This window comes from Oncorhynchus kisutch, linkage group LG6, assembly GCF_002021735.2.
Source record: "Oncorhynchus kisutch isolate 150728-3 linkage group LG6, Okis_V2, whole genome shotgun sequence".
NCBI classification, from domain to species: Eukaryota; Metazoa; Chordata; class Actinopteri; order Salmoniformes; family Salmonidae; genus Oncorhynchus; species Oncorhynchus kisutch.
In genome coordinates this window covers 18,594,087-18,616,041 of record NC_034179.2, presented here as the reverse complement: position 1 = coordinate 18,616,041, position 21,955 = coordinate 18,594,087, and the positions used below count along the sequence as shown (strand labels likewise).

The 21,955-nt window shown below is 47.3% G+C and overlaps 1 protein-coding gene across 3 annotated transcripts; it reads left to right on the top strand.

The window, feature by feature from the left end:
- Positions 1-1,792: 1,792 nt before the first annotated feature.
- Positions 1,793-19,471, top strand: LOC109892454 (serine/threonine-protein phosphatase 2B catalytic subunit gamma isoform). 3 transcript variants are annotated; one of them, XM_031826349.1, is made up of 13 exons: positions 1,793-2,381; positions 10,685-10,882; positions 10,997-11,121; positions 11,410-11,521; positions 13,156-13,301; positions 13,483-13,700; positions 13,777-13,871; positions 13,969-14,094; positions 14,200-14,277; positions 14,777-14,861; positions 15,061-15,158; positions 15,988-16,014; positions 16,516-16,804. In XM_031826349.1, exons 1-13 carry the CDS (start codon positions 2,321-2,323, stop codon positions 16,671-16,673), a joined length of 1,527 nt encoding a protein of 508 aa, XP_031682209.1. In that variant the 5' UTR covers positions 1,793-2,320; the 3' UTR covers positions 16,674-16,804. The 3 variants fall into 3 exon arrangements, with proteins under 3 accessions (XP_031682209.1, XP_020340586.1, XP_020340587.1); XM_020484997.2 differs by having other exon boundaries at positions 1,794-2,381; positions 16,507-19,471; XM_020484998.2 differs by lacking the exon at positions 15,988-16,014 and having other exon boundaries at positions 1,794-2,381; positions 16,507-16,804.
- The last annotated feature ends 2,484 nt before the right edge of the window (positions 19,472-21,955 follow it).

The following is a 21,955-nucleotide window of genomic DNA, read 5'->3' as shown; positions in this document are numbered from 1 at the left end:
GGGGGACAAATGACAGCAAGTTGGCACCCAATTCATCCGCAAAAATGGTGGGGCTTTTCAACATAATCTTGTCTTTGAAAGAAAAACGCAAACCAATACTGAGAATCTGGGTCCACAGGAATGCTAAAAAATGCATTAGCCAAATCAACAATTGTAAACCAATTTGAATCTGTCCGGACAGAAGAAAGGATAGTGTCTGGGTTGGGCACAACTGGAGCCCTGGCGTACACTGCATTGTTAACAGCTCTAAGATCTTGTACCGTTCTGCATTCACTAGATTATTTTCTAACAGGTAAAATTGGTGTGTTGCAAGGTGATGGTGTACAGGTGACAACAACCCCCCCCCCCCTGTTCAGCAGAGAGGTCAGTATTTTGCCAATTCCTGCATCCGCCTCCTTACACAAGAGGTACTGTGCATTGTGTGGCCGATATGTGTTAAGATTTCCCTTCACTTGAACTAAGGGGCTTAGCCCGAACCATGAAAATCAGCCCCAGACCATTATTTCTCCTCCACCAAACTTTAAAGTTGGCACTATGCATTCAGGCAGGTAGCGTTCTGCTGGCATCCGCCAAACACAGATTAGTCCATCGGACTGCCAGATGAGGTGTGATTCATCACTCCAGAGAATGTGCTTCCACTTGTCCAGAGTCCACTGGTGGCAAGCTTTACACCCCTCCAGCCAACTCTTGATCTTAGGCTTGTGTGTGGTTGCTTGGCCATGGAAACCCATTTACTGAATCTCCCGATTAACAGTCATTATGTTGATGTTGCTTCCAGATGCAGTTTCGATCTTGGTAGTGAGTGTTGCAACCAAGGACAGAAGATTTTTACGCGTTACGTGGCAGTCCCGTTCTGTGAGCTTGTGTGGCCTACTACTTTGCGGTTGAGCCGTTGTTGCTCCTAGACATTTCCACTTCACAATTATAGCACTTACAGCTGACCAGGGCAGCTCTAGCAGGGCAGACATTTGACAAACTGACTTGCTGGAAAGGTGGCAACAAATGTCTCCCGATCCCTCCCACATCCCTCAAATACAGGACAGACACCCCAGATTCGTTGAAAGTCTCTGAGCTCTTCAGTTAGGGCCATTCTACTGTCTGTGTTTGTCTATGGAGATTGCATGGCTGTGTTCTCGATTTTTATACACCTGTCAGCAATGGGTGTGGCTGAAATAGCCAAATCCACTAATTTGAAGTGGTGTCCACATACTTTTGGCAATGTACATTTCACTGTTACTGTATATCACTAGTGGCTATTGACATCTAGTGTTCAAAAAGTACATTGACTAAAAGACAAACTGTTGTACCATGTTTTGTGCTGCTTCCATGTTGTGCTGCTGCCATGTTATGTTGATACCATGCTGGTGTCATGTTGTGGTGCTGCCATGTTATGTTGTCTTAGGTCTCTCTTTATGTAGTGTTGTGGTGTCTTTCTTGTTGTGATGTGTGTTTTGTCCTATATTTTTATTTTTATTTTTTATCCCATCCCCCATACCCGCAGGAGGCCTTTGGCCTTTTAGTAGGTTGTCATTGTAAATAAGAATGTGTTCTTAACTGACATGCCTAGTTAAATAAAGGTTGAACAGGCTCAACAGTGTGCACCAAGGGTCTTGGCCTCAAGGAAACAGTATATTTGTTGCTATTGAGATAAAATTTGTGTGTGTTTATGTGTCTGTATAGGCGGCCGACAAGCAGACAGTTATGTGGACAGGTGTGTCCCATGACAATAATACTACACTACCCACAATACCATGCGTTTGACAGACACAGCCATGTTGTAGGAAATCCGTTTGTGGTGGATTGCTACAGTAATCCTACAGCAGTCTGGACGATATATTTGATCACGACTAAAACCCAAAACTAGAGGCCTGGATCAGATTAGGTACAGCCAAGAAGAAGCAGATGAAATTAAGACATGAATTGAGCTGCGGTGTGTAAACCAGAGAAAACAGAGATCGGTTGGAAACCTTTTCCTGGACCGGAGCAGTCTGTTCATTTGACAGATAATTTGACAGCAGTTGGTTTACTAGCTACCTCTGGCTCGACAAAGCAGGAAGAAAGCTTTCATTTAGTGGTTAAAGTGACCCCCCCCCCTCCCCCTCCCTCCCCACATCTAGCTAGCTAAATTACGTTCCTGCCCAGTTGATCTGCACTTCCCTAGTCTGCTAACCCCCTGCCGGAGAGGACGGCTGCGGATCCAGAGGTGCTGTTGGAGGTAGCTAGCTAGCACGGCTAGTTCATTTCACTAGCTAGCCTGCTAGCTACGCCTTGGAATTCACACCATTAGCTAACTGGTTCCTCCTGGGGCAGATACGCCGAGATGTCGGTGACGAAAGACCAAACACCAACCAAACTGTCCACCACCGATCGGCCCATTAAAGGTAGCTATGCAATTGTATCTCTATTAATTCAGCAAGTGGTTCCAGGAAGTTGGCTAGCAGCTAATTCGCGATTAAAACAGCTAGCTAGCGATCAAGCTAACTAGCTTGATTGGCTGTAGATGCACCGATACGGACAAGATGCTTCGTGCCAACTAACGTTAGCAAGCTACTTAGATCGTTCAGGTGCTCATCGTATTTGGCTTGCTTGGAACAAGTGGGATAATGTTAATGGTTTGTTCATTTACAAGCTAGCTTCCCTAGTTAGGTTGCTAGTCTGCAGCACTCGGATGACACGTCGTGAGAGAATAAAGTATAATAGCAAGCTAATAAATATTTTACCTCAAATAACTTAGATTTTGCCATCAATCTTGTTGTAACAAACTAGCTAGATAGTCAGATGTTTTTGAGACTCCTACCTAGATTATATTTTTAGTTTTATCTGACTGTTTATCTGACTGAACTGAAATAAGCGTGTGTGTTCTCAACTGTCTTGTCTGTCTGTTTGATGTGTGTCTGGGTCAGTAGACCAGTGAGGCGAGAGAGAGTGTGTGTGTGTGTGTGTGTGTGTGTGTGTGTGTGTGTGTGTGTGTGTGTGTGTGTGTGTGTGTGTCAGTGGAGGCTGCTGAGGGGAGGATGGCTCATAATAATGTCTGGAAGGGAACAAATGGAATGGCATCAAACACATGGAAGCCATATGTTTAATGTATTTGGTACCATTCCACCAATTCCGCTCCAGCCATTACCACGATCCTGTCCTCCCCATGATGCCATCAACCTCTTTTGATGTGTGTGTGTGTGTGTTTGCATGTGTGCGCGCACTGGTGGGTTATACCACAGCATACACACACAACCAGGGCCCCTGCGGCATATGCTGAATGACTGTCAGTGGATTGAGTGGCATGGAGCGGGTCTTTTGATTTACAACCTGGGTGGCCTATTAGGGTGTGGGGGCATTGCTACCAACTTGCAACATTTGCTTTTGAAATATCAGCTTCTATTTGAAATTTGTAATGGACTTGTGCAGCATGTAAATGGCAAGCCTAACAGTGCATAGCCACTGCTCTGTCTACACTGTAGCAGGTATTTATGAATGGTAACAGGTAGGCTTACTGTATGCTGCCTGATCTAACTATAACCCTGGTCTATGTTATGAAAACAACACAGGACTGAGGGTAAGGCCTTACGCTCCACAGGGAGTGAAGGGGACCAAGTAGGGTTGAGGAGCTCCAAGAACTGTGAGGACCTTGTTCTTTAAGACAATATACTTTGTTGTGGACCCAACGTGTGTGTGTGAGTGTGTGACAGGCTCAGTGGGTTAGGAGCATCAAGCTGCTGAGGTCATTAAACCTGCCTCTCTGATGCCGCCAGGTTAACCATCCTACAGACAGCACTGGGCTAAACATGCACACACTCACTCATACATAGGCCTACAGCTTGACTCTATGCCCACTGACCTCCCTGGCTGCAACTGTGACCAAAATACTCCCCTCGCTGTGGCTGTCACTGACCAAGATACACCCCTCGCTGTGGCTGTCACTGACCAAGGTACACCCCTCGCTGTGGCTGTCACTGACCAAGGTACACCCCTCGCTGTGGCTGTCACTGACCAAGATACACCCCTCGCTGTGGCTGTCACTGACCAAGATACACCCCTCGCTGTGGCTGTCACTGACCAAGATACTCTGCTCGCTGTGGCTGTCACTGACCAAGATACTCCCCTCGCTGTCACTGACCAAGATATTCCCCTCGCTGTGACTGTCACTGACCAAGATATTCCCCTCGCTGTGGCTGTCACTGACCAAGATACACCCCTCGCTGTCGCTGTCACTGACCAAGATATTCCCCTCGCTGTGGCTGTCACTGACCAAGATACTCCCCTCGCTGTCACTGACCAAGATATTCCCCTCGCTGTGGCTGTCACTGACCAAGATACTCCGCTCGCTGTGGCTGTCACTGACCAAGATACTCCCCTCGCTGTCACTGACCAAGATACTCCCTTCGCTGTGGCTGTCACTGACCAAGATACACCCCTTTCCCTCCCTCCTCCCTCTACCGTTCAGATCGGTCAACCTCCATTCTTGTTTCAACTCCCTGACATTTAGATTTTGTTGTAAGTCAGCTTTTAGCTGACATAGTAAACATGAAATGGAAAAAAAACATTTAATGGCATGTCAATTGTGTGACAAGTCAAATTAGGTTCATCTGCTGACATTACCGGTAGACATTACCCTCATTTAGTATTTTATTGGGATCCCCATCAGATGCTGCCAAAGCAGCCGCTACTCTTCCCGGGGTCCGAACAAAACAATAGTCTACATCAGACAAGACATTGTGCACTGTATAAATTTACACTGCTCCACCATTACACATTTAGAATATAATATGTAAAATATTACAACAATACAATGTGTGTCCACAGTCCGCGGTGTCTTTTTTTTTGTGTGTGTGGAATTTTACTGCTAACTTGAGTTACTTGATGTGGAATAGAGTTGTATGTAGTACTGTGCGTTTCCCTGCCTCTGTTCTGGACTTGGGGATTATGAAGAGATCACTGGTGACATGTCTTGTGGGGTGTCTGAGCTGTGTGTTAGCTTTGTGTTAGATGTTTGAACAGACAGTTCGGCACTTTTAACATGTCAATACCTGTCACAAAGACAAGTTGTAATGCAGTCAATCTCTCAACTTTGTCAGGAGAGTTTGACATGCATGTTCTTGATATTAGCCCTCCGTGTACATTTAAGGGCCAGCTGCACTGCTCTGTTCTGGGCCAACTGTACATACAATAGATCTAGCATGCCTGTGCTTGCTTAATTTTGTATAGGCCTAGGCCTGTTGCACCAAATGTTGTTTTGCCAACGTTTGAAGAGAAATTAGTCCGTGTGGAAGCCTACCAAGGCAGATCTAAACCACTAGAAGATTCACACATTTTCCCCCCAATTGTTTTGTTTGTAATTTACGCTAACCAATTAGGCCTACTGGTCACAAAAACAACTTATTTATATCCCATTCCCTACATCAAATTAGAATAGGCCAAAATGTAATCTTATTACTTTCAACCATTTGAAATCCAGCAGCATGGAGGTGATGATAAATTGTTATTACAATAGAATCCATTAATTTTGTCAGAACACATCTCTCATGCTAACATTGTTGATTAGTTGCACACCGTTGTTTGTCAAAAGAAAGCAACCTATGCCTTTAGAGATGGAATCCGCAGTATGGGGAAACAATGCCACTGTTCGCCCCCACCACCATTGTTATTGTTGCCGAGCTGAGGAGTGACGCAACATTTCTCCCCCCCAGTAAATATTGTGTGCTTCAATAGCACATGCAATGATGTCCGAGGGGGAAACACAGTGTTGGTTGTTTACAATAACTTCTTTGTTGTAATGTGGCAGATTCACCATTAAGGATTAAAGAGTTATAGTTCATATAAGGAAATCAGTCATTTGAAATCAATTCATTAGGCCCTAATCTATGGGTTTCACATGAACTGGAATACAGATATGCATCGGTTGGTCACAGATACCTTCAAAAAAATGTGTGCACAACATTTGAGAGAAATAAGCTTTTTGTGCGGATGGAACATTTCTGGGATCTTTTATTTCAGCTCATGAAACATGGGACCAACATTTTACATGTTTTTAAGTGTAATTCGCTGCGATCAATAATCCGTTTTTGTCAGAGGCGTGTGTGTTGTCAGTGCTCTCTGAGGGTTGACGTTTTGACCTTTTGACTTAGTTACCGATGGTAACCTGATCAGGCCAGCCAGCTGCATCGCTCTGCCTGTGTAATGATACTGTCTATGGGCCCTTTTTTGCCCTAGGCCCGATCGTATCCTGGACCCTAGTGTATACAGGAGCTTCCCGGGATTAGTGTGTGTAGTGTGATATGATGAACCAGTATGTGTGTGTGGACTATGTGGCGTATGGGTTAGATAAGATGAACCTTTAGTGTGACATGATTGGCTCAGTCTGTCTGTGACCTGCTTCTGTGGTGAAATGTTACACTAACTGTGCAGAGGGTGGGATAGAGGTAGAGAGATGGAGATGGAGGGAAGAAATACACTATATATAAGTAATAATACAAAAGTATGTGGACACCCCTTTAAATTAGTGGATTTGGCTAATTCAGCCACACCCGTTGCTGACAGGTGTATAAAATCGACCATCTCCATAGACAAACATTGGCAGTAGAATGGCCTTACTGAAGAGCTCTGTGACATTCAATGTGGCACCATCATAGGATGCCACCTTTCCAATAAGTCAGTTAGTAAAATTTCTGCCCTGTTAGAGCTCACATGGTCAACTGTAAATGCTGTTATTGAGAAGTGGACACATCTAGGAGCTACAACGGGTCAGCCACGAAGTGTTAGGCCACAGAATGGGACCGCCGAGTGCTGAAGCATAAATCGTCTCCTTGGTTGCAGTACTCAATACCGAGTTCCAAACTGCCTCGGGAAGCAACATCAGCACATTAACTGTTCGTTGGGAACTTAATGAAATGGGTTTCCATGGCAGAGCAGCCACACACTAGCCTAAGATCACCATGCACAATGCCAAGTGTCAGCTGGAGGGGTGTAAAGCTTGCCGCCATTGGACTCTGGAACAGTGGAAACGCGTTCTCTGGAGTGATGAATCACGCTTCACCATCTGGCAATCCAACGGACTAATCTGGGTTTGGCAGATGCCAGTAGAACACTACCTGCCCAAATGCATAGTGCCAACTGTAAAGTTTGGTGGTGGAGGAGGAATAATGGTCTGGGGCTGTTTTTCATGGTTCGTGCTAGGCCCCTTAGTTCCAGTGAAGGAACATTTTAACACTACAGCATACAATGATATTCTAGACAATTCTGTGCTTCCATCTTTATGGCAACAGTTTGGGGAAGGCCCTTTCCTGTTCCAGCATGACAATGCCCCCATGCACTAGGCAAGGTCCATGCAAAATGGTTTGTCAAGATCAGTGTGGAAGAATTTGACTGGTCTGTACAGATCCCTGGCCTCAACCCCATTGAACACCTTTGGGATGAATCAGGTCAACACTCACAAGGCAGCGTGCCCCGACAGTATTCCAGGGCTCTCAGAGCATGCGCAGAACAGCTTGCAGGCATATTCACAATCATTTTCAACCTCTCCTTGTCCCAGTCTGTAATCCCCACGTTTTAAGATGACCACAACCTTCCCTGTCCCCAAGAACTAAGGCTTCATACCACAATGACTACCGCCCTATAGAGCTTACTTCTGTAATCATGAAGTACTAGCTCCCCAACAGATCCATAGACAACGCAATCTCAATTGCTCTCCATGTAGTTAAGAGGAATACCTATGTGAGAATGCGGTTCAGTGACTACAGCTCAGCATTCAACACCATTGTCCCCTTCAAGCTCGTCACCAAGCTTAGGACTCTGAGTCTGAGCACCTCCCTTTGCAACCTCAATTTCCAAATCACTAAAGATTTAATGGTCCAAACACACACGCACAGTTGTGAAAAAGGCGCCGCACTACCCCTAACCCCTCAGGAGGTTGAAAAAATGTGGCATGGGCCCTCAAATCTTCAAAAGGTTCTACAGCTGTACCATTCAGAGCATATTGACTGGCTGCATCACTACTTGCTATGGCAATAGCACCACTTGATCGCGTGGAGCTACAGAGGGTTGTGCGGACATCCCAGTACATCACTGGGCCCGAGCTCCCTGCCATCCAGGACCTCTATATCAGGCGGTGTGAAAAGAAGCCCCGAAAAATCAGACTCCAACTATTTTCTCTTCTGCCGCATTGCAAGAGGTACCGGTGCATCAAGTCTGATACCAACAGGCTCTTGAACAGCTTCCCAAAGCAATAAGAGTGATAAATAGTTCACAAAATAGCTACATGAACTATCTGAGTTTACCTTGCATCTTTATTGACCTTTTATTTCAACCTTTGCACTCTATGCACACTCACAGGGCCCTATACACACACACACTGTTACTCCAACACACACACACACACACACTCACAGGGCCCTATACACACACACACACACACACACACACACACACACACACACACACACACACACACACACACACACACTCACACACTCACAGGGCCCTATACACACACACACACACACACACACACACACTGTTACTCCAACACACACACACACACACTCTTACTCCAACACACACACACTCACAGGGCCCTATACACACACACACACACACACACACACACACACACACACACACACACACACTGTTACTCCAACACACACACACACACACACACACACACAGGGCCCTATACACACACACTCTTACTCCAACACACACACACTCATTTGCAAGCTGCTGCTACTCTGTTAATCTTAGATCCTGTTGCCTAGCTCCCTTACCCCTTTACATGTCTACCTCCATCACTCCTGCACATGGAAATATGCTATTGGATCTGACATTTAAAAAATATATTTCCTGTGTATAGTATGCTTGCTTACTTTGTGTATTTCATATTTATTCTTATTTCACATGTATTTTCTAGTAAAACATCGTTATTGATTATTGCATTGTTAGGTTTTAAGTTTGCAAGAAAATAATTTCACTTTACTTGTTCATGCTCCATTTAAACTGGAAACTTGAATTGGAACGCTGACTGCGAGCCAGCCCTAATCCCCCATCATCAGTGCCCAACCTCATTAATGCTCTTGTGGCTGAATAGAAGCAAGTCCCTGCAGCAATGTTCCAACATCTAGTGGAAAGCCTTCCCAGAAAAGTGGATGCTTTTATAGCAGCAAAAGGGGGACCAACTCCATATTAATGCCCATGATTTTGGATTGAGATGTTCGATGAGCAGGTGTCCGCATACTTTTGGAAATATAGTGTATTTTAGCTATTTTCAGAGGGAATTATGGATGCAATACCTGGCACCACACCGACGGTAATATAAAATAGGGGGTTCTGATGAATGAATGGTAGACTATTTATGTGACTAGGACTTAATATAGCCCAGAGGGAGGGAGACCGATACAGATGTTTTTTTTGCCAGTCAAATCTGATCTTCCTGATTCCTGCCAGTCCTCTTGCAAATATCACACTGTATTTTTACCCAGTCACTCAGCCATGCAACACGCACACACACACACACACTGTCTATCTCTAGACAAGAGCCACCACATTTTAATGTGGAAGGATTGGCATCCTGAGACCTCCAGATGGTGTGTCCTGGGTTTTAATGAACCAGTAGAGCTGCTAGAGGGTGTGTCCTGGGTTTTAATGAACCACTAGAGCTGCTAGAGGGTGTGTCCTGGGTTTTAATGAACCACTAGAGCTGCTAGAGGGTGTGTCCTGGGTTTTAATGAACCACTAGAGCTGCTAGAGGGTGTGTCCTGGGTTTTAATGAACCACTAGAGCTGCTAGAGGGTGTGTCCTGGGTTTTAATGAACCACTAGAGCTGCTAGAGGGTGTGTCCTGGGTTTTAATGAACCACTAGAGCTGCTAGAGGGTGTGTCCTGGGTTTTAATGAACCACTAGAGCTGCTAGAGGGTGTGTCCTGGGTTTTAATGAACCACTAGAGCTGCTAGAGGGTGTGTCCTGGGTTTTAATGAACCACTAGAGCTGCTAGAGGGTGTGTCCTGGGTTTTAATGAACCAGTAGAGCTGCTAGAGGGTGTGTCCTGGGTTTTAATGAACCATTAGAGCTGCTAGAGGGTGTTTCCTGGGTTTTAATTAACAAATAGAGCTGCTAGAGGGTGTATCCTGGGTTTTAATGAACCAATAGAGGTGCTAGAGGGTGTGTCCTGGGTGTTAATGAACCAATAGAGGTGCTAGAGGGTGTGTCCTGGGTGTTAATGAACCAATAGAGGTGCTAGAGGGTGTGTCCTGGGTTTTAATGAACCAATAGAGGTGCTAGAGGGTGTGTCCTGGGTGTTAATGAACCAATAGAGCTGCTAGAGGGTGTGTCCTGGGTGTTAATGAACCAATAGAGGTGCTAGAGGGTGTGTCCTGGGTGTTAATGAACCAATAGAGGTGCTAGAGGGTGTGTCCTGGGTGTTAATGAACCAATAGAGGTGCTAGAGGGTGTGTCCTGGGTGTTAATGAACCAATAGAGGTGCTAGAGGGTGTGTCCTGGGTGTTAATGAACCAATAGAGGTGCTAGAGGGTGTGTCCTGGGTTTTAATGAACCAATAGAGGTGCTAGAGGGTGTGTCCTGGGTGTTAATGAACCAATAGAGGTGCTAGAGGGTGTGTCCTGGTGTTTGATAGATTCATTAGTTAATTCGTGTTTGTAGTGTATATTCTTTATAATAATGTTGTATTGCTTTGTAGCGGTGCCCTACCCCCCTGGCTCCAAGCTGACGGTAAAGGACCTGTATGTAGACGGGAAGCCCAGTGTTGAGGTGCTCAAGACCCATCTTGTTAAGGAGGGCCGTCTGGAGGAGGAAGCAGCTCTTCGCATCATCACTGATGGAGCCAACATCCTGCGACAAGAGAAATGCATGCTGGAGGTGGAAGCACCTATAACAGGTAACCTCTGACCTGTTACTAACCCCAAACATTCTCTGACAGACTGACTTCTAACTCGTGTGTGTGTGTGTGTGTGTGTGTGTGTGTGTGTGTGTGTGTGTGTGTGTGTTGCAGTGTGTGGGGATGTCCATGGCCAGTTCTTTGACCTGATGAAGCTGTTTGAGGTGGGCGGCTCGCCCAGCAGCACCCGCTACCTGTTCCTGGGGGACTATGTTGATCGAGGATACTTCAGCATCGAGGTCCGTGTGTTTCTACATCTGCTGTTTCATCTAACATTAAGAGCCGTGGCCTGTAACCCGGTCTTGAGTTGCAGGGCTTAGGAGCACAACTTTAAATAGTCAGCAGCACTGTACCTAGTTGTCGTCGAACCCCACCCCACACACAATTGGGTTTTGTGTCCCTCTTAGGTTCTGATTAAGCCAGTGTATTCTAATGATATTACATATATATTGTCCTTCATTCTAGCTGTCGTGATGGTAGCTAGTGTTAGCAACATGAGATGGAACTCACTCTCTCGTTCTCTTCAGTGTGTGTTGTTCCTGTGGACTCTGAAGATCAACCACCCCACCACTCTGTTCCTACTCAGAGGAAACCATGAGTGCCGGCATCTCACAGAGTACTTCACCTTTAAACAGGAGTGTGAGTGGTGCTGTGTATTTAGTGTCTGTGTGGGGGTGGGTGCAGGTTTCTGTGCCTGTGTGGTTGGTGCAGGTTTCTGTGCCTGTGTGGTTGGGTGCAGGTTTCGGTGCCTGTGTGGGTGGGTGCGTGTCTGGGTTTCTGTGGGTGGGTGCGTGTCTGGGTTTCTGTTGGTGGGTACGTGTCTGGGTTTCTGTGGGCGTGTCTGGGTTTCTGTGGGTGTGTGCGTGTCTGGGTTTCTGTGGGTGGGTGCGTGTCTGGGTTTCTGTGGGTGGGTGCGTGTCTGGGTTTCTGTGGGTGGGTGCGTGTCTGGGTTTCTGTGGGTGGGTGCGTGTCTGGGTTTCTGTGGGTGGGTGCGTGTCTGAGTTTCTGTGGGTGGGTGCGTGTCTGAGTTTCTGTGGGTGGGTGCGTGTCTGAGTTTCTGTGGGTGGGTGCGTGTCTGGGTTTCTGTGGGTGGGTGCGTGTCTGGGTTTCTGTGGGTGGGTGCGTGTCTGGGTTTCTGTGGGTGGGTGCGTGTCTGGGTTTCTGTGGGTGGGTCTGGGTTTCTGTGGGTGGGTCTGGGTTTCTGTGGGTGGGTCTGGGTTTCTGTGGTGGGTCTGGGTTTCTGTGGGTGTGCACGTGTCTGGGTTTCTGTGGGTGTGTCTGGGTTTCTGTGGGTGTGTCTGGGTTTCTGTGGGCGTGTCTGGGTTTCTGTGGGTGGGTGCGTGTCTGGGTTTCTGTGGGTGGGTGCGTGTCTGGGTTTCTGTGGGTGGGTGCGTGTCTGGGTTTCTGTGGGTGGGTGCGTGTCTGGGTTTCTGTGGGTGGGTACGTGTCGGTTTCTGTGGGTGGGTACGTGTCGGTTTCTGTGGGTGGGTGCGTGTCTGGGTTTCTGTGGGTGGGTGGGTGTCTGGGTTTCTGTGGGTGGGTGCGTGTCTGGGTTTCTGTGGGTGGGTGCGTGTCTGGGTTTCTGTGGGTGGGTGCGTGTCTGGGTTTCTGTGGGTGGGTGCGTGTCTGGGTTTCTGTGGGTGGGTACGTGTCGGTTTCTGTGGGTGGGTACGTGTCGGTTTCTGTGGGTGGGTGCGTGTCTGGGTTTCTGTGGGTGGGTGGGTGTCTGGGTTTCTGTGGGTGGGTACGTGTCGGTTTCTGTGGGTGGGTACGTGTCGGTTTCTGTGGGTGGGTGCGTGTCTGGGTTTCTGTGGGTGGGTGGGTGTCTGGGTTTCTGTGGGTGGGTGCGTGTCTGGGTTTCTGTGGGTGGGTGCGTGTCTGGGTTTCTGTGGGTGGGTGCGTGTCTGGGTTTCTGTGGGTGGGTGCGTGTCGGTTTCTGTGGGTGGGTACGTGTCGGTTTCTGTGGGTGGGTGCGTGTCTGGGTTTCTGTGGGTGGGTGCGTGTCTGGGTTTCTGTGGGTGGGTACGTGTCGGTTTCTGTGGGTGGGTACGTGTCGGTTTCTGTGGGTGGGTGCGTGTCTGGGTTTCTGTGGGTGGGTGTCTGGGTTTCTGTGGGTGGATGCGTGTCTGGGTTTCTGTGGGTGGGTGCGTGTCTGGGTTTCTGTGGGTGGGTGCGTGTCTGGGTTTCTGTGGGTGGGTGGTGTCTGGGTTTCTGTGGGTGGGTGCGTGTCTGTGTGTCTTATAGTAATAATAATGTCCTCTGTTGTGTTCTAGGTAAGATAAAGTACTCTGAGCGTGTGTATGATGCGTGTATGGAGGCGTTTGATTGCCTTCCCCTGGCTGCGCTCCTCAACCAGCAGTTCCTGTGTGTCCACGGAGGCCTGAGCCCCGAAATCACCTGCCTGGACGACATACGCAAGGTATGACCCCTGACCTCTAACCCCTGACCTGCTTTGGATTAACTCTCTATTAATTGTTTTAACTGGTTAAGCTGACAATGGTATTAAGTGTTTTGACTGGTATAAGGAGCACCCGGCGTTATTTAACTGTTTAACCGGATTAACCCTGTAGATTCACTGTGTTTAACTCTGTGTTGACCAGCTGGACCGGTTTAAGGAGCCCCCTGCGTTCGGACCCATGTGTGACCTGCTATGGTCAGACCCTGGAGAAGACTACGGCTCTGAGAAGACCCAGGAACACTTTGCTCATAACTCAGTTCGAGGCTGCTCCTACTTCTACAGTTACCCAGCAGTATGTGACTTTCTGATGAACAATAATCTGCTGTCAGTAATAAGAGCACATGAAGCCCAAGACGCTGGGTGAGTATTATTAATAATATTAATTCATAATAATAGTAGTATGATACTGTTTTGTGATATAAACTGTGTATTCCAGGTATAGAATGTACAGGAAAAGCCAGACGACGGGTTTTCCTTCTCTGATCACGATATTCTCTGCTCCTAATTACCTGGACGTGTACAACAACAAAGGTAAACAAACACAAAGGTTACCCACGTTAGAAACCATGACAACAAGGTAGAATCCATGGCAACACAGGGTAGATCATGTGTGTGTGTGTTCTTGTAGCGGCGGTGCTGAAGTATGAGAACAACGTGATGAACATCCGTCAGTTCAACTGCTCCCCACACCCCTACTGGCTGCCCAACTTCATGGACGTCTTCACCTGGTCTCTGCCCTTCGTCGGCGAGAAGGGTGAGTGTATATGTGTGTGTTATAACGGTGTGTAGTAACTTTGGGCTTCTTGTTACCTTTGCAAAATGGACCTCTGTGTGAGATAATGTGTGTGTGTTCCTACAGTGACAGAGATGCTGGTTAACGTGCTCAACATCTGCTCTGATGACGAGCTCATGTCGGAAGGAGACGACACCTGCGAGGGTAAGAGACACAGACACTTAACAACTCTTTCATATTGACTTTCCATGTATGAAAATGATGATATAGTTGCAACGTGTTTCTTCAAAGAGGAAATGAAACCTTTAAGGAAGTGAAGTTGTTTTTGACTGAAGTGCAGTGTAGCAAAAATAGACGTGAAGAGAGGTGATAGAGTTCACACCCCTAACGGATCCAACAACAGATATTTATCAACGCCTCTATTGTTGCCACATGGCAGCTGAGTATCAGCTGAGCTGTGTGTGTGGGCGCGTTCGACATTGCAGCAGACTTTAAAGTTGACTGACTGATCTATAAATCCATGATATGTCACGGTTTTGGATGCTCTCGAACACAGACGGTGTGTTATGTTTCACAAGTCTGTTACCTCACCCTTCTTTCTCCCTCTCTCCTACCTTCTTTCTCTCAATCCTCTTTACCTTTCTCTCCCTCTACCTTTCTCTCCCTCTACCTTTCTCTCCCTCTACCTTTCTCTCCCTCTCAGCTGGAACTTCTGCTGTGAGGAAGGAGGTAATCAGGAATAAGATCCGAGCGATCGGGAAGATGGCCCGTGTCTTTTCTGTGCTCAGGTACAGTACACGCGTGTTTGACTCTCTCTGGTTTCATTGATTAAATGTAATCAACCACTGTAAAGGCATTGATGAGAAGACCTGCATACAGATTCTATCTGGACTTGGTTATGTTCAGCTTCCAGTCCACTCTTTGTATGGTGCCCCGCTTGTAACAACCATGCTGTTGACTCTGGAAACTGAATGTGTGTGTTGACAGAGAGGAGAATGAGAGTGTGTTACAGCTGAAGGGGCTGACCCCCACTGGGGCCTTGCCTGTGGGAGTTCTGTCTGGAGGACGGCAGACCCTGGAGAGCGGTACGTATGCACACCTACACACACACACACTCTCACCTGAACTACTATTGCATCATGAGAGAATTGTTTTATCCTTTCCCTGCACTCAAACCCACCAACAGACTTAACCCACCAACAGACTTAACCCTCCCTCTCTCGGGCTCCCTGACTCTCTCACACACACACACACACACACACACACACTCCCTGGCTCTCACACACACACACACACACACTCCCTGGCTCTCACACACACACACACACACACACACACACACTCCCTGGCTCTCACACACACACTCCCTGACTCTCACACACACACTCCCTGGCTCTCACACACACACTCCCTGACTCTCACACACACACTCCCTGGCTCTCTCTCACTCACCTATCCCTAATCTCTAACCTGCAGAATTCTCTTTAAACCTTGATCAATCTCTTAAACCCAGAACATTCTCCTTTCTACACTAATCACAGTCATGTGTAACTCCTGTGTCACGTTTCAGAGGGAAGTGGGCTGGGGAGGTTGGGGTTGAATGATCGTATGACTGACTGCATTGATAACAACTCACTGACAATAGATGTTTAACACTCTGAATAAATAAATTGATAACTCACTGACTATAGATGTTTAACACTCTGAATAATTAATTGATAACTCACTGACTATAGATGTTTAACACTCTGAATAAATAAATTTAACTCACTGACTATAGATGTTTAACACTCTGAATGAATTGATAACAACTCACTGACTATAGATGTTCAACTCACTGATCTGGGTCTGTTGGTAATGTTAACTCTCTCTCTGTATGTTTTGGGCATGGCTCTACTACTCACGCTTACACAGCTACCGTACAGGCAGAAGAGGCACGAGGTACGCAAGTCATTTCTCATCTCTGTCTCCATCTCTCTTCCTCCCTCCCCAAAATTTGAGTGTATTATTGTTGTTTATATACATATTACTAAGTTAAGAGGACATACCATGAAGTTTTAAAGTCTCAGACTATTTATGGCATTTACCAAATAGTCTGAGACTTCGCTCCACTCCCTCTCCTCCACCTGGTCTCAATCTCCTTTTCTCTGTTTGCCCATGCTGCCTTGATGTTTTTGAAGTAAGTGTCTTACCTCTAACAACCAAACCCCTCAAGTCTACAATGTCAGACTACATTTAAGTATTAGACTAAACATGACCATATTAGACTATACTTCTATTACCCCTACCAACCACTACCTAGTACCTACTAGACTGTAGATTAGATCCTAAATCTTCCTCTTCACCCCCATACCTCCCTTACTAAGAGTCAGACCAAACCCCCTGTATTGTGCTGTATCCTGCACTGATGCTAAACTCCACATCTCTCTGCAGCTATCCAAGGGTTCAACCCGCAGCATAAGATCCAGTCCTTTGAGGAGGCCCGAGGTCTGGACAGGGTCAATGAACGGATGCCCCCTCGCCAAGATGCTCCTCCCCCTCCCAACAACCTCCCAGCCAGTGGCCCACCTAACAAGAACGGGACAAACACACAGGCCTAGGCATCTGGCCCACCTCCCTCTGTATCCCTCCCTCCCGTCAAATTTTTCCCTCTCGACTCCCACTCTCCCTCCCTCCCGCTGTCCGTATCCCTCCCTCCCGCTCTCCGTATTCCGCTCTCCCTCCGTATCCCTCCCTCCCGCTCTCCGTATTCCTCTCTCCCTCCGTATCCCTCCCTCCCGCTCTCCGTATTCCGCTCTCCCTCCGTATCCCTCCCTCCCGCTCTCCGTATTCCGCTCTCCCTCCGTATCCCTCCCTCCCGCTCTCCGTATTCCGCTCTCCCTCCGTATCCCTCCCTCCCGCTCTCCGTATTCCGCTCTCCCTCCGTATCCCTCCCTCCCGCTCTCCGTATTCCGCTCTCCCTCCGTATCCCTCCCTCCCGCTCTCCGTATTCCGCTCTCCCTCCGTATCCCTCCCTCCCGCTCTCCGTATTCCGCTCTCCCTCCGTATCCCTCCCTCCCGCTCTCCGTATTCCGCTCTCCCTCCGTATCCCTCCCTCCCGCTCTCCGTATTCCGCTCTCCCTCCGTATCCCTCCCTCCCGCTCTCCGTATTCCGTTCTCCCTCCGTATCCCTCCCTCCCGCTCTCCGTATTCCGCTCTCCCGCTCTCCGTATCCCTCCCTCCCGCTCTCCGTATTCCGCTCTCCCGCTCTCCGTATCCCTCCCTCCCGCTCTCCGTATTCCGCTCTCCCGCTCTCCGTATCCCTCCCTCCCGCTCTCCGTATCCCTCCCTCCCGCTCTCCGTATCCCTCCCTCCCGCTCTCCGTATCCCTCCCTCCCGCTCTCCGTATTCCGCTCTCCGTATTCCGCTCTCCCGCTCTCCGTATCCCTCCCTCCCGCTCTCCGTATTCCGCTCTCCGTATTCCGCTCTCCCGCTCTCCGTATTCCGCTCTCCCGCTCTCCGTATTCCGCTCTCCGTATTCCGCTCTCCCTCCGTATCCCTCCCTCCCGCTCTCCGTATTCCGCTCTCCCTCCGGATCCCTCCCGCTCTCCCTCCGGATCCCTCCCGCTCTCCCTCCGGATCCCTCCCGCTCTCCCTCCGGGATCCCTCCCGCTCTCCCTCCGGATCCCTCCCGCTCTCCGTATTCCGCTCTCCCTCCGGATCCCTCCCGCTGGATCCCTCCCGCTCTCCCTCCGGATCCCTCCCGCTCTCCCTCCGGATCCCTCCCGCTCTCCCTCCGGGATCCCTCCCGCTCTCCCTCCGGGATCCCTCCCGCTCTCCCTCCGGGATCCCTCCCGCTCTCCCTCCGGGATCCCTCCCGCTCTCCCTCCGGATCCCTCCCTCCCGCTCTCCGTATTCCGCTCTCCCTCCGGATCCCTCCCGCTCTCCCTCCGGATCCCTCCCGCTCTCCCTCCGGGATCCCTCCCGCTCTCCCTCCGGATCCCTCCCGCTCTCCCTCCGGATCCCTCCCTGTGTCCCTCCCTCCCTCCCCCTCCCTGTGTCCCTCCCTCCCTCCCCCTCCCTGTGTCCCTCCCTCCCTCCCCCTCCCTGTGTCCCTCCCTCCCTGTGTCCCTCCCCCTCCCTCTGTATCCCTCCCTCCCTATCCCACTCTTTTCCTGCTCTCCTCTTCTCCCTCCCTCTCTCTGAGGGGCAGTAAGGATGGGTCTTTGTTACTTGGCCTCCAGAGAATCAGTCCTAGCATCATGTTTATTTATTTCATCATCTTGAATGAATCTAATGTCATTGGAGTCTAACAGTGGATCTGAACAAATGACACATGATTTAATCTACATTGTACATTTCTATAAATGATACATGACGACTCAATCTACAATGTACATTTCTTTATTGACTGTCCCTAGGCTGGGGCATCACTGCCGTAATTAAATAAAAGGCAAATCCATTTTGTAATTTTGAGTTGATAATTGGGATAATAGTCACACCACCTTTACCTATTTGTGTGCTTGGCAAAGGAAGACCTACGCTGCAACTCATATAAAGGTCTTTGCCTTGGTACTTTATATATTAGACAACATTACTAAGATATAAAGTACCTAGGCTATGGTGCCTAAGATATATAGTATATAAAGTACCTAGGCTATGATGCCTAAGATATATATAGTATATAATGTACCTAGGCTATGATGCCTAAGATATATAGTATATAATGTACCTAGGCTATGGTGCCTAAGATATATAAAGTACCTTCGCTGTGTCTGTGTCCCACCCAAAAAGAGAAATCCGTTTGAACCACCATTGCATTAAATCCATCCTTTCTAATGCCAATGACAGTGTGACAAGAGTATTGACATTTATATTATATGTACATTATAAATGTTCCCGTCTCTCAATGTGATTGACTGTTTTTGTTTTATTTTTACGAAAAATAGAATTAGGCTTCATACCTAGATCAGCGAGGGATGTGGGAGGGAGAGATTTGTTTTCTCTCTCTGAAGACATCAGCCTGTTAACAGTGGAGAAGCACAAGCTAGATCGTGTATGAGGGAGAGGTATGAATGAAAGGTGTTTGAGAGTGTATGGAAGATGGTGGTTGTTGGATGATGAATAAGTGAAGGCTATTTGGAGTGTGTGTGTGTTTGCATGGATGGCGGTATTAAGAGGTGGAGGTATTGAGGGTCAATAGAGAATGGGGTTGACGCGTATGTGAGCGGCGATGGGGCCTCGTCTTGTTTCTGACTTCTGTTCCAGCTCCTCAACATATCTCACAGAATGTACAGAGATCGTTTAATCAAGGTTTTTCATAATAGCTGAATTTCAAAACTTTTTTTGGGCAAGTATTTGTACTGCGAGGCCTCTGATTTATGTAGCTGTATCCATTCAATAAAAAACTGAAAAGAAACACCTTTTACCTTGTAGAATTTGTTGAATGACAAAGGACAGTGTTTTCTATACAGCTAGATTTGTTGTCATATGTAAAATGTAATTAAAACAAATAATACAACACTTATTCATTTTTCAAATTCAGCATATACACTAGGGTTGGGAGGTAGGGATTACGGGTCTTGTTCTGGGTGGGATTTAGAATGGTAATCATTTCTGGTGTTCTTCATGCCAGGAATGTCCTACTGGTCTCAGAACCTTTTCTACGATCTTAGAGCCTGTTTCTGATTTGAGAATAACCACAAAGAAAAAAATAACGCTGTTCAAATAACACTGTTCTGTTTTGAGAGAATAATTTTCAGATTAATACAATAATAATATTTGTCAACCTCAGTCATGGGTTCACACCAGGAAATATATTAACGTGAATAAAAAGCTGTACTAATACACAACAACATTTCTATAAAACATGAAACATGGTCGATCAATCATGTAAAAACAAATCACAGTGATAATGTGAAGTTTGAACATACAGTGCATCCGGAAAGTATTCAGACCCCTCGACTTTCCACATTTTGTTACATTACAGACGTATTAAATTGTTCCCCCCCCCCCTCAATCTACACACAATACCCCATAACGACAAAGCAAAAACAGGTTTTTAGAAATGTTGCCAATTTATTAAAAATAAAAAACAGAAATACCTTATTTACACCATTTGCTATGAGACCCAAAATTGAGCTTAGGTGCAACCTGTTTCCATTGATTTTACTTGAGATGTTTCTACAACTTTATTGGAGTCCACCTGTGGTAAATTCAATTGATTGGACATGATTTGGAAAGGCACACACCTGTCTATATAAAGTCCCACAGTTGACGGTGCATGTCAGAGCAAAAACCAAGCCATGAGGTCGAAGAAATTGTCCGTGGAGCTCCGAGACAGGATTGTGTTGAGGCACAGATCTGGGGAAGAGTACCAAATCATATCTGCAGCATTAAAGGTTCCCAAGAACACAGTGGCCTCCATCATTCTTAAATGGAAGAAGTTTGGAACCACCACCACTCTTCCTAGAGCTGGCCGCCCGGACATACTGAGTAATCAGAGGAGAAGGGCCTTGGTCAGGGAGGTGACCAAGAACCCGATGGTCACTGACAGAGCTCCAGAGTCCCTCTGTGGAAATGGGAGAACCTTCCAAAAGGACAACAATCTCTGCAGCACTCCACAAATCAGGCCTTTCTGGTAGAGTGGCCAGAGAGAAGCCACTCCTCAAAAAAAGGCACATGACAGCCCACTTGGAGTTTGCCAAAAGGCACCTAAAGGACTCTGACCATGAGAAACAAGATTCTCTGGTCTGATGAAACCAATTCTTTGGCCTCAATGCCAAGTAACACGTCTGGAGGAAACCAGGAATTGCTCATCTCCTGGCCAATACCATCCCAACAGTGAAGCATGGTGGTGGCAGCATCATGCTGTGGGGATGTTTTTCAGCGGCAGGGACTGGGAGACTAGTCAAGGTCAAGAGAAAGATGAACAGAGCAAAGTACAGAGAGATCCTTGATGAAAACTTGCTCCAGAGTGCTCAGGGCCTCATACTGGGGCGAAGGTCCACCTTCCAACAGGACAACGACCATAAGCACATAGCCAAGACAATGCAGGAGTGGCTTCGGGACCAGTCTCTGAATGTCCTTGAGTAGCAAAGCCAGAGCCTGGACTTGAAACCGATTGAACATCTCTGGAGAGACCCGAAAATAGCTGTGCATTGAACCTGACAAGAACTTGAGAGGATCTGCAGAGAAGAATGGGAGAAACTCCCCAAATACAGGTGTGCCAAGCTTGTTGTGTCATACCCAAGAAGACTCAAGGCTATAATCACTGCCAAAGGTGCTTCAACAAAACACTGAGTAAAGGGTCTGAATACTTACAGTGGGGAGAACAAGGATTTGATACACTGCTGATTTTGCAGGTTTTCCTACTTACAAAGCATGTAGAGGTCTGTAATTTTATCATAGGTACACTTCAACTGTGAGAGATGGAATCTAAAACAAAAATCCAGAAAATCACATTGTATGATTTTTAAGTAATTAATTTACATTTTATTGCATGACATAAGTATTTGATCACCTACCAACCAGTAAGAATTCCGGCTCTCACAGACCTTTTAGTTTTTCTTTAAGAAGCCCTCCTGTTCTCCACTCATTACCTCTTAACTGCACCTGTTTGAACTTGTTACCTGTATAAAAAGACACCTGTCCACACACTCAATCAAACAGACTCCAACCTCTCCACAATGGCCAAGACCAGGGAGCTGTGTAAGGACTTCAGGGATAAAATTGTAGACCTGCACAAGGCTGGGATGGGCTACAGGACAATAGGCAAGCAGCTTGGTGAGAAGGCAACAGCTGTTGGTGCAATTATTAGAAAATGGAAGAAGTTCAACATGACGGTCAATCACCCTCGGTCTGGGGCTCCATGCAAGATCTCACCTCGTGGGCCATCAATGAT

Excerpts from the sequence above, each read along its gene's own strand:
- LOC109892454 (XM_020484997.2), top strand. The coding sequence starts at position 2,321 with ATGTCGGTGACGAAAGACCAAACACCAACCAAACTGTCCACCACCGAT. Across the intron at positions 13,701-13,776 it reads CATGAAGCCCAAGACGCTGG|GTATAGAATGTACAGGAAAA; the intron begins GTGAGTATTATT and ends TGTGTATTCCAG. Across the intron at positions 14,278-14,776 it reads AGGAGACGACACCTGCGAGG|CTGGAACTTCTGCTGTGAGG; the intron begins GTAAGAGACACA and ends TCTCCCTCTCAG.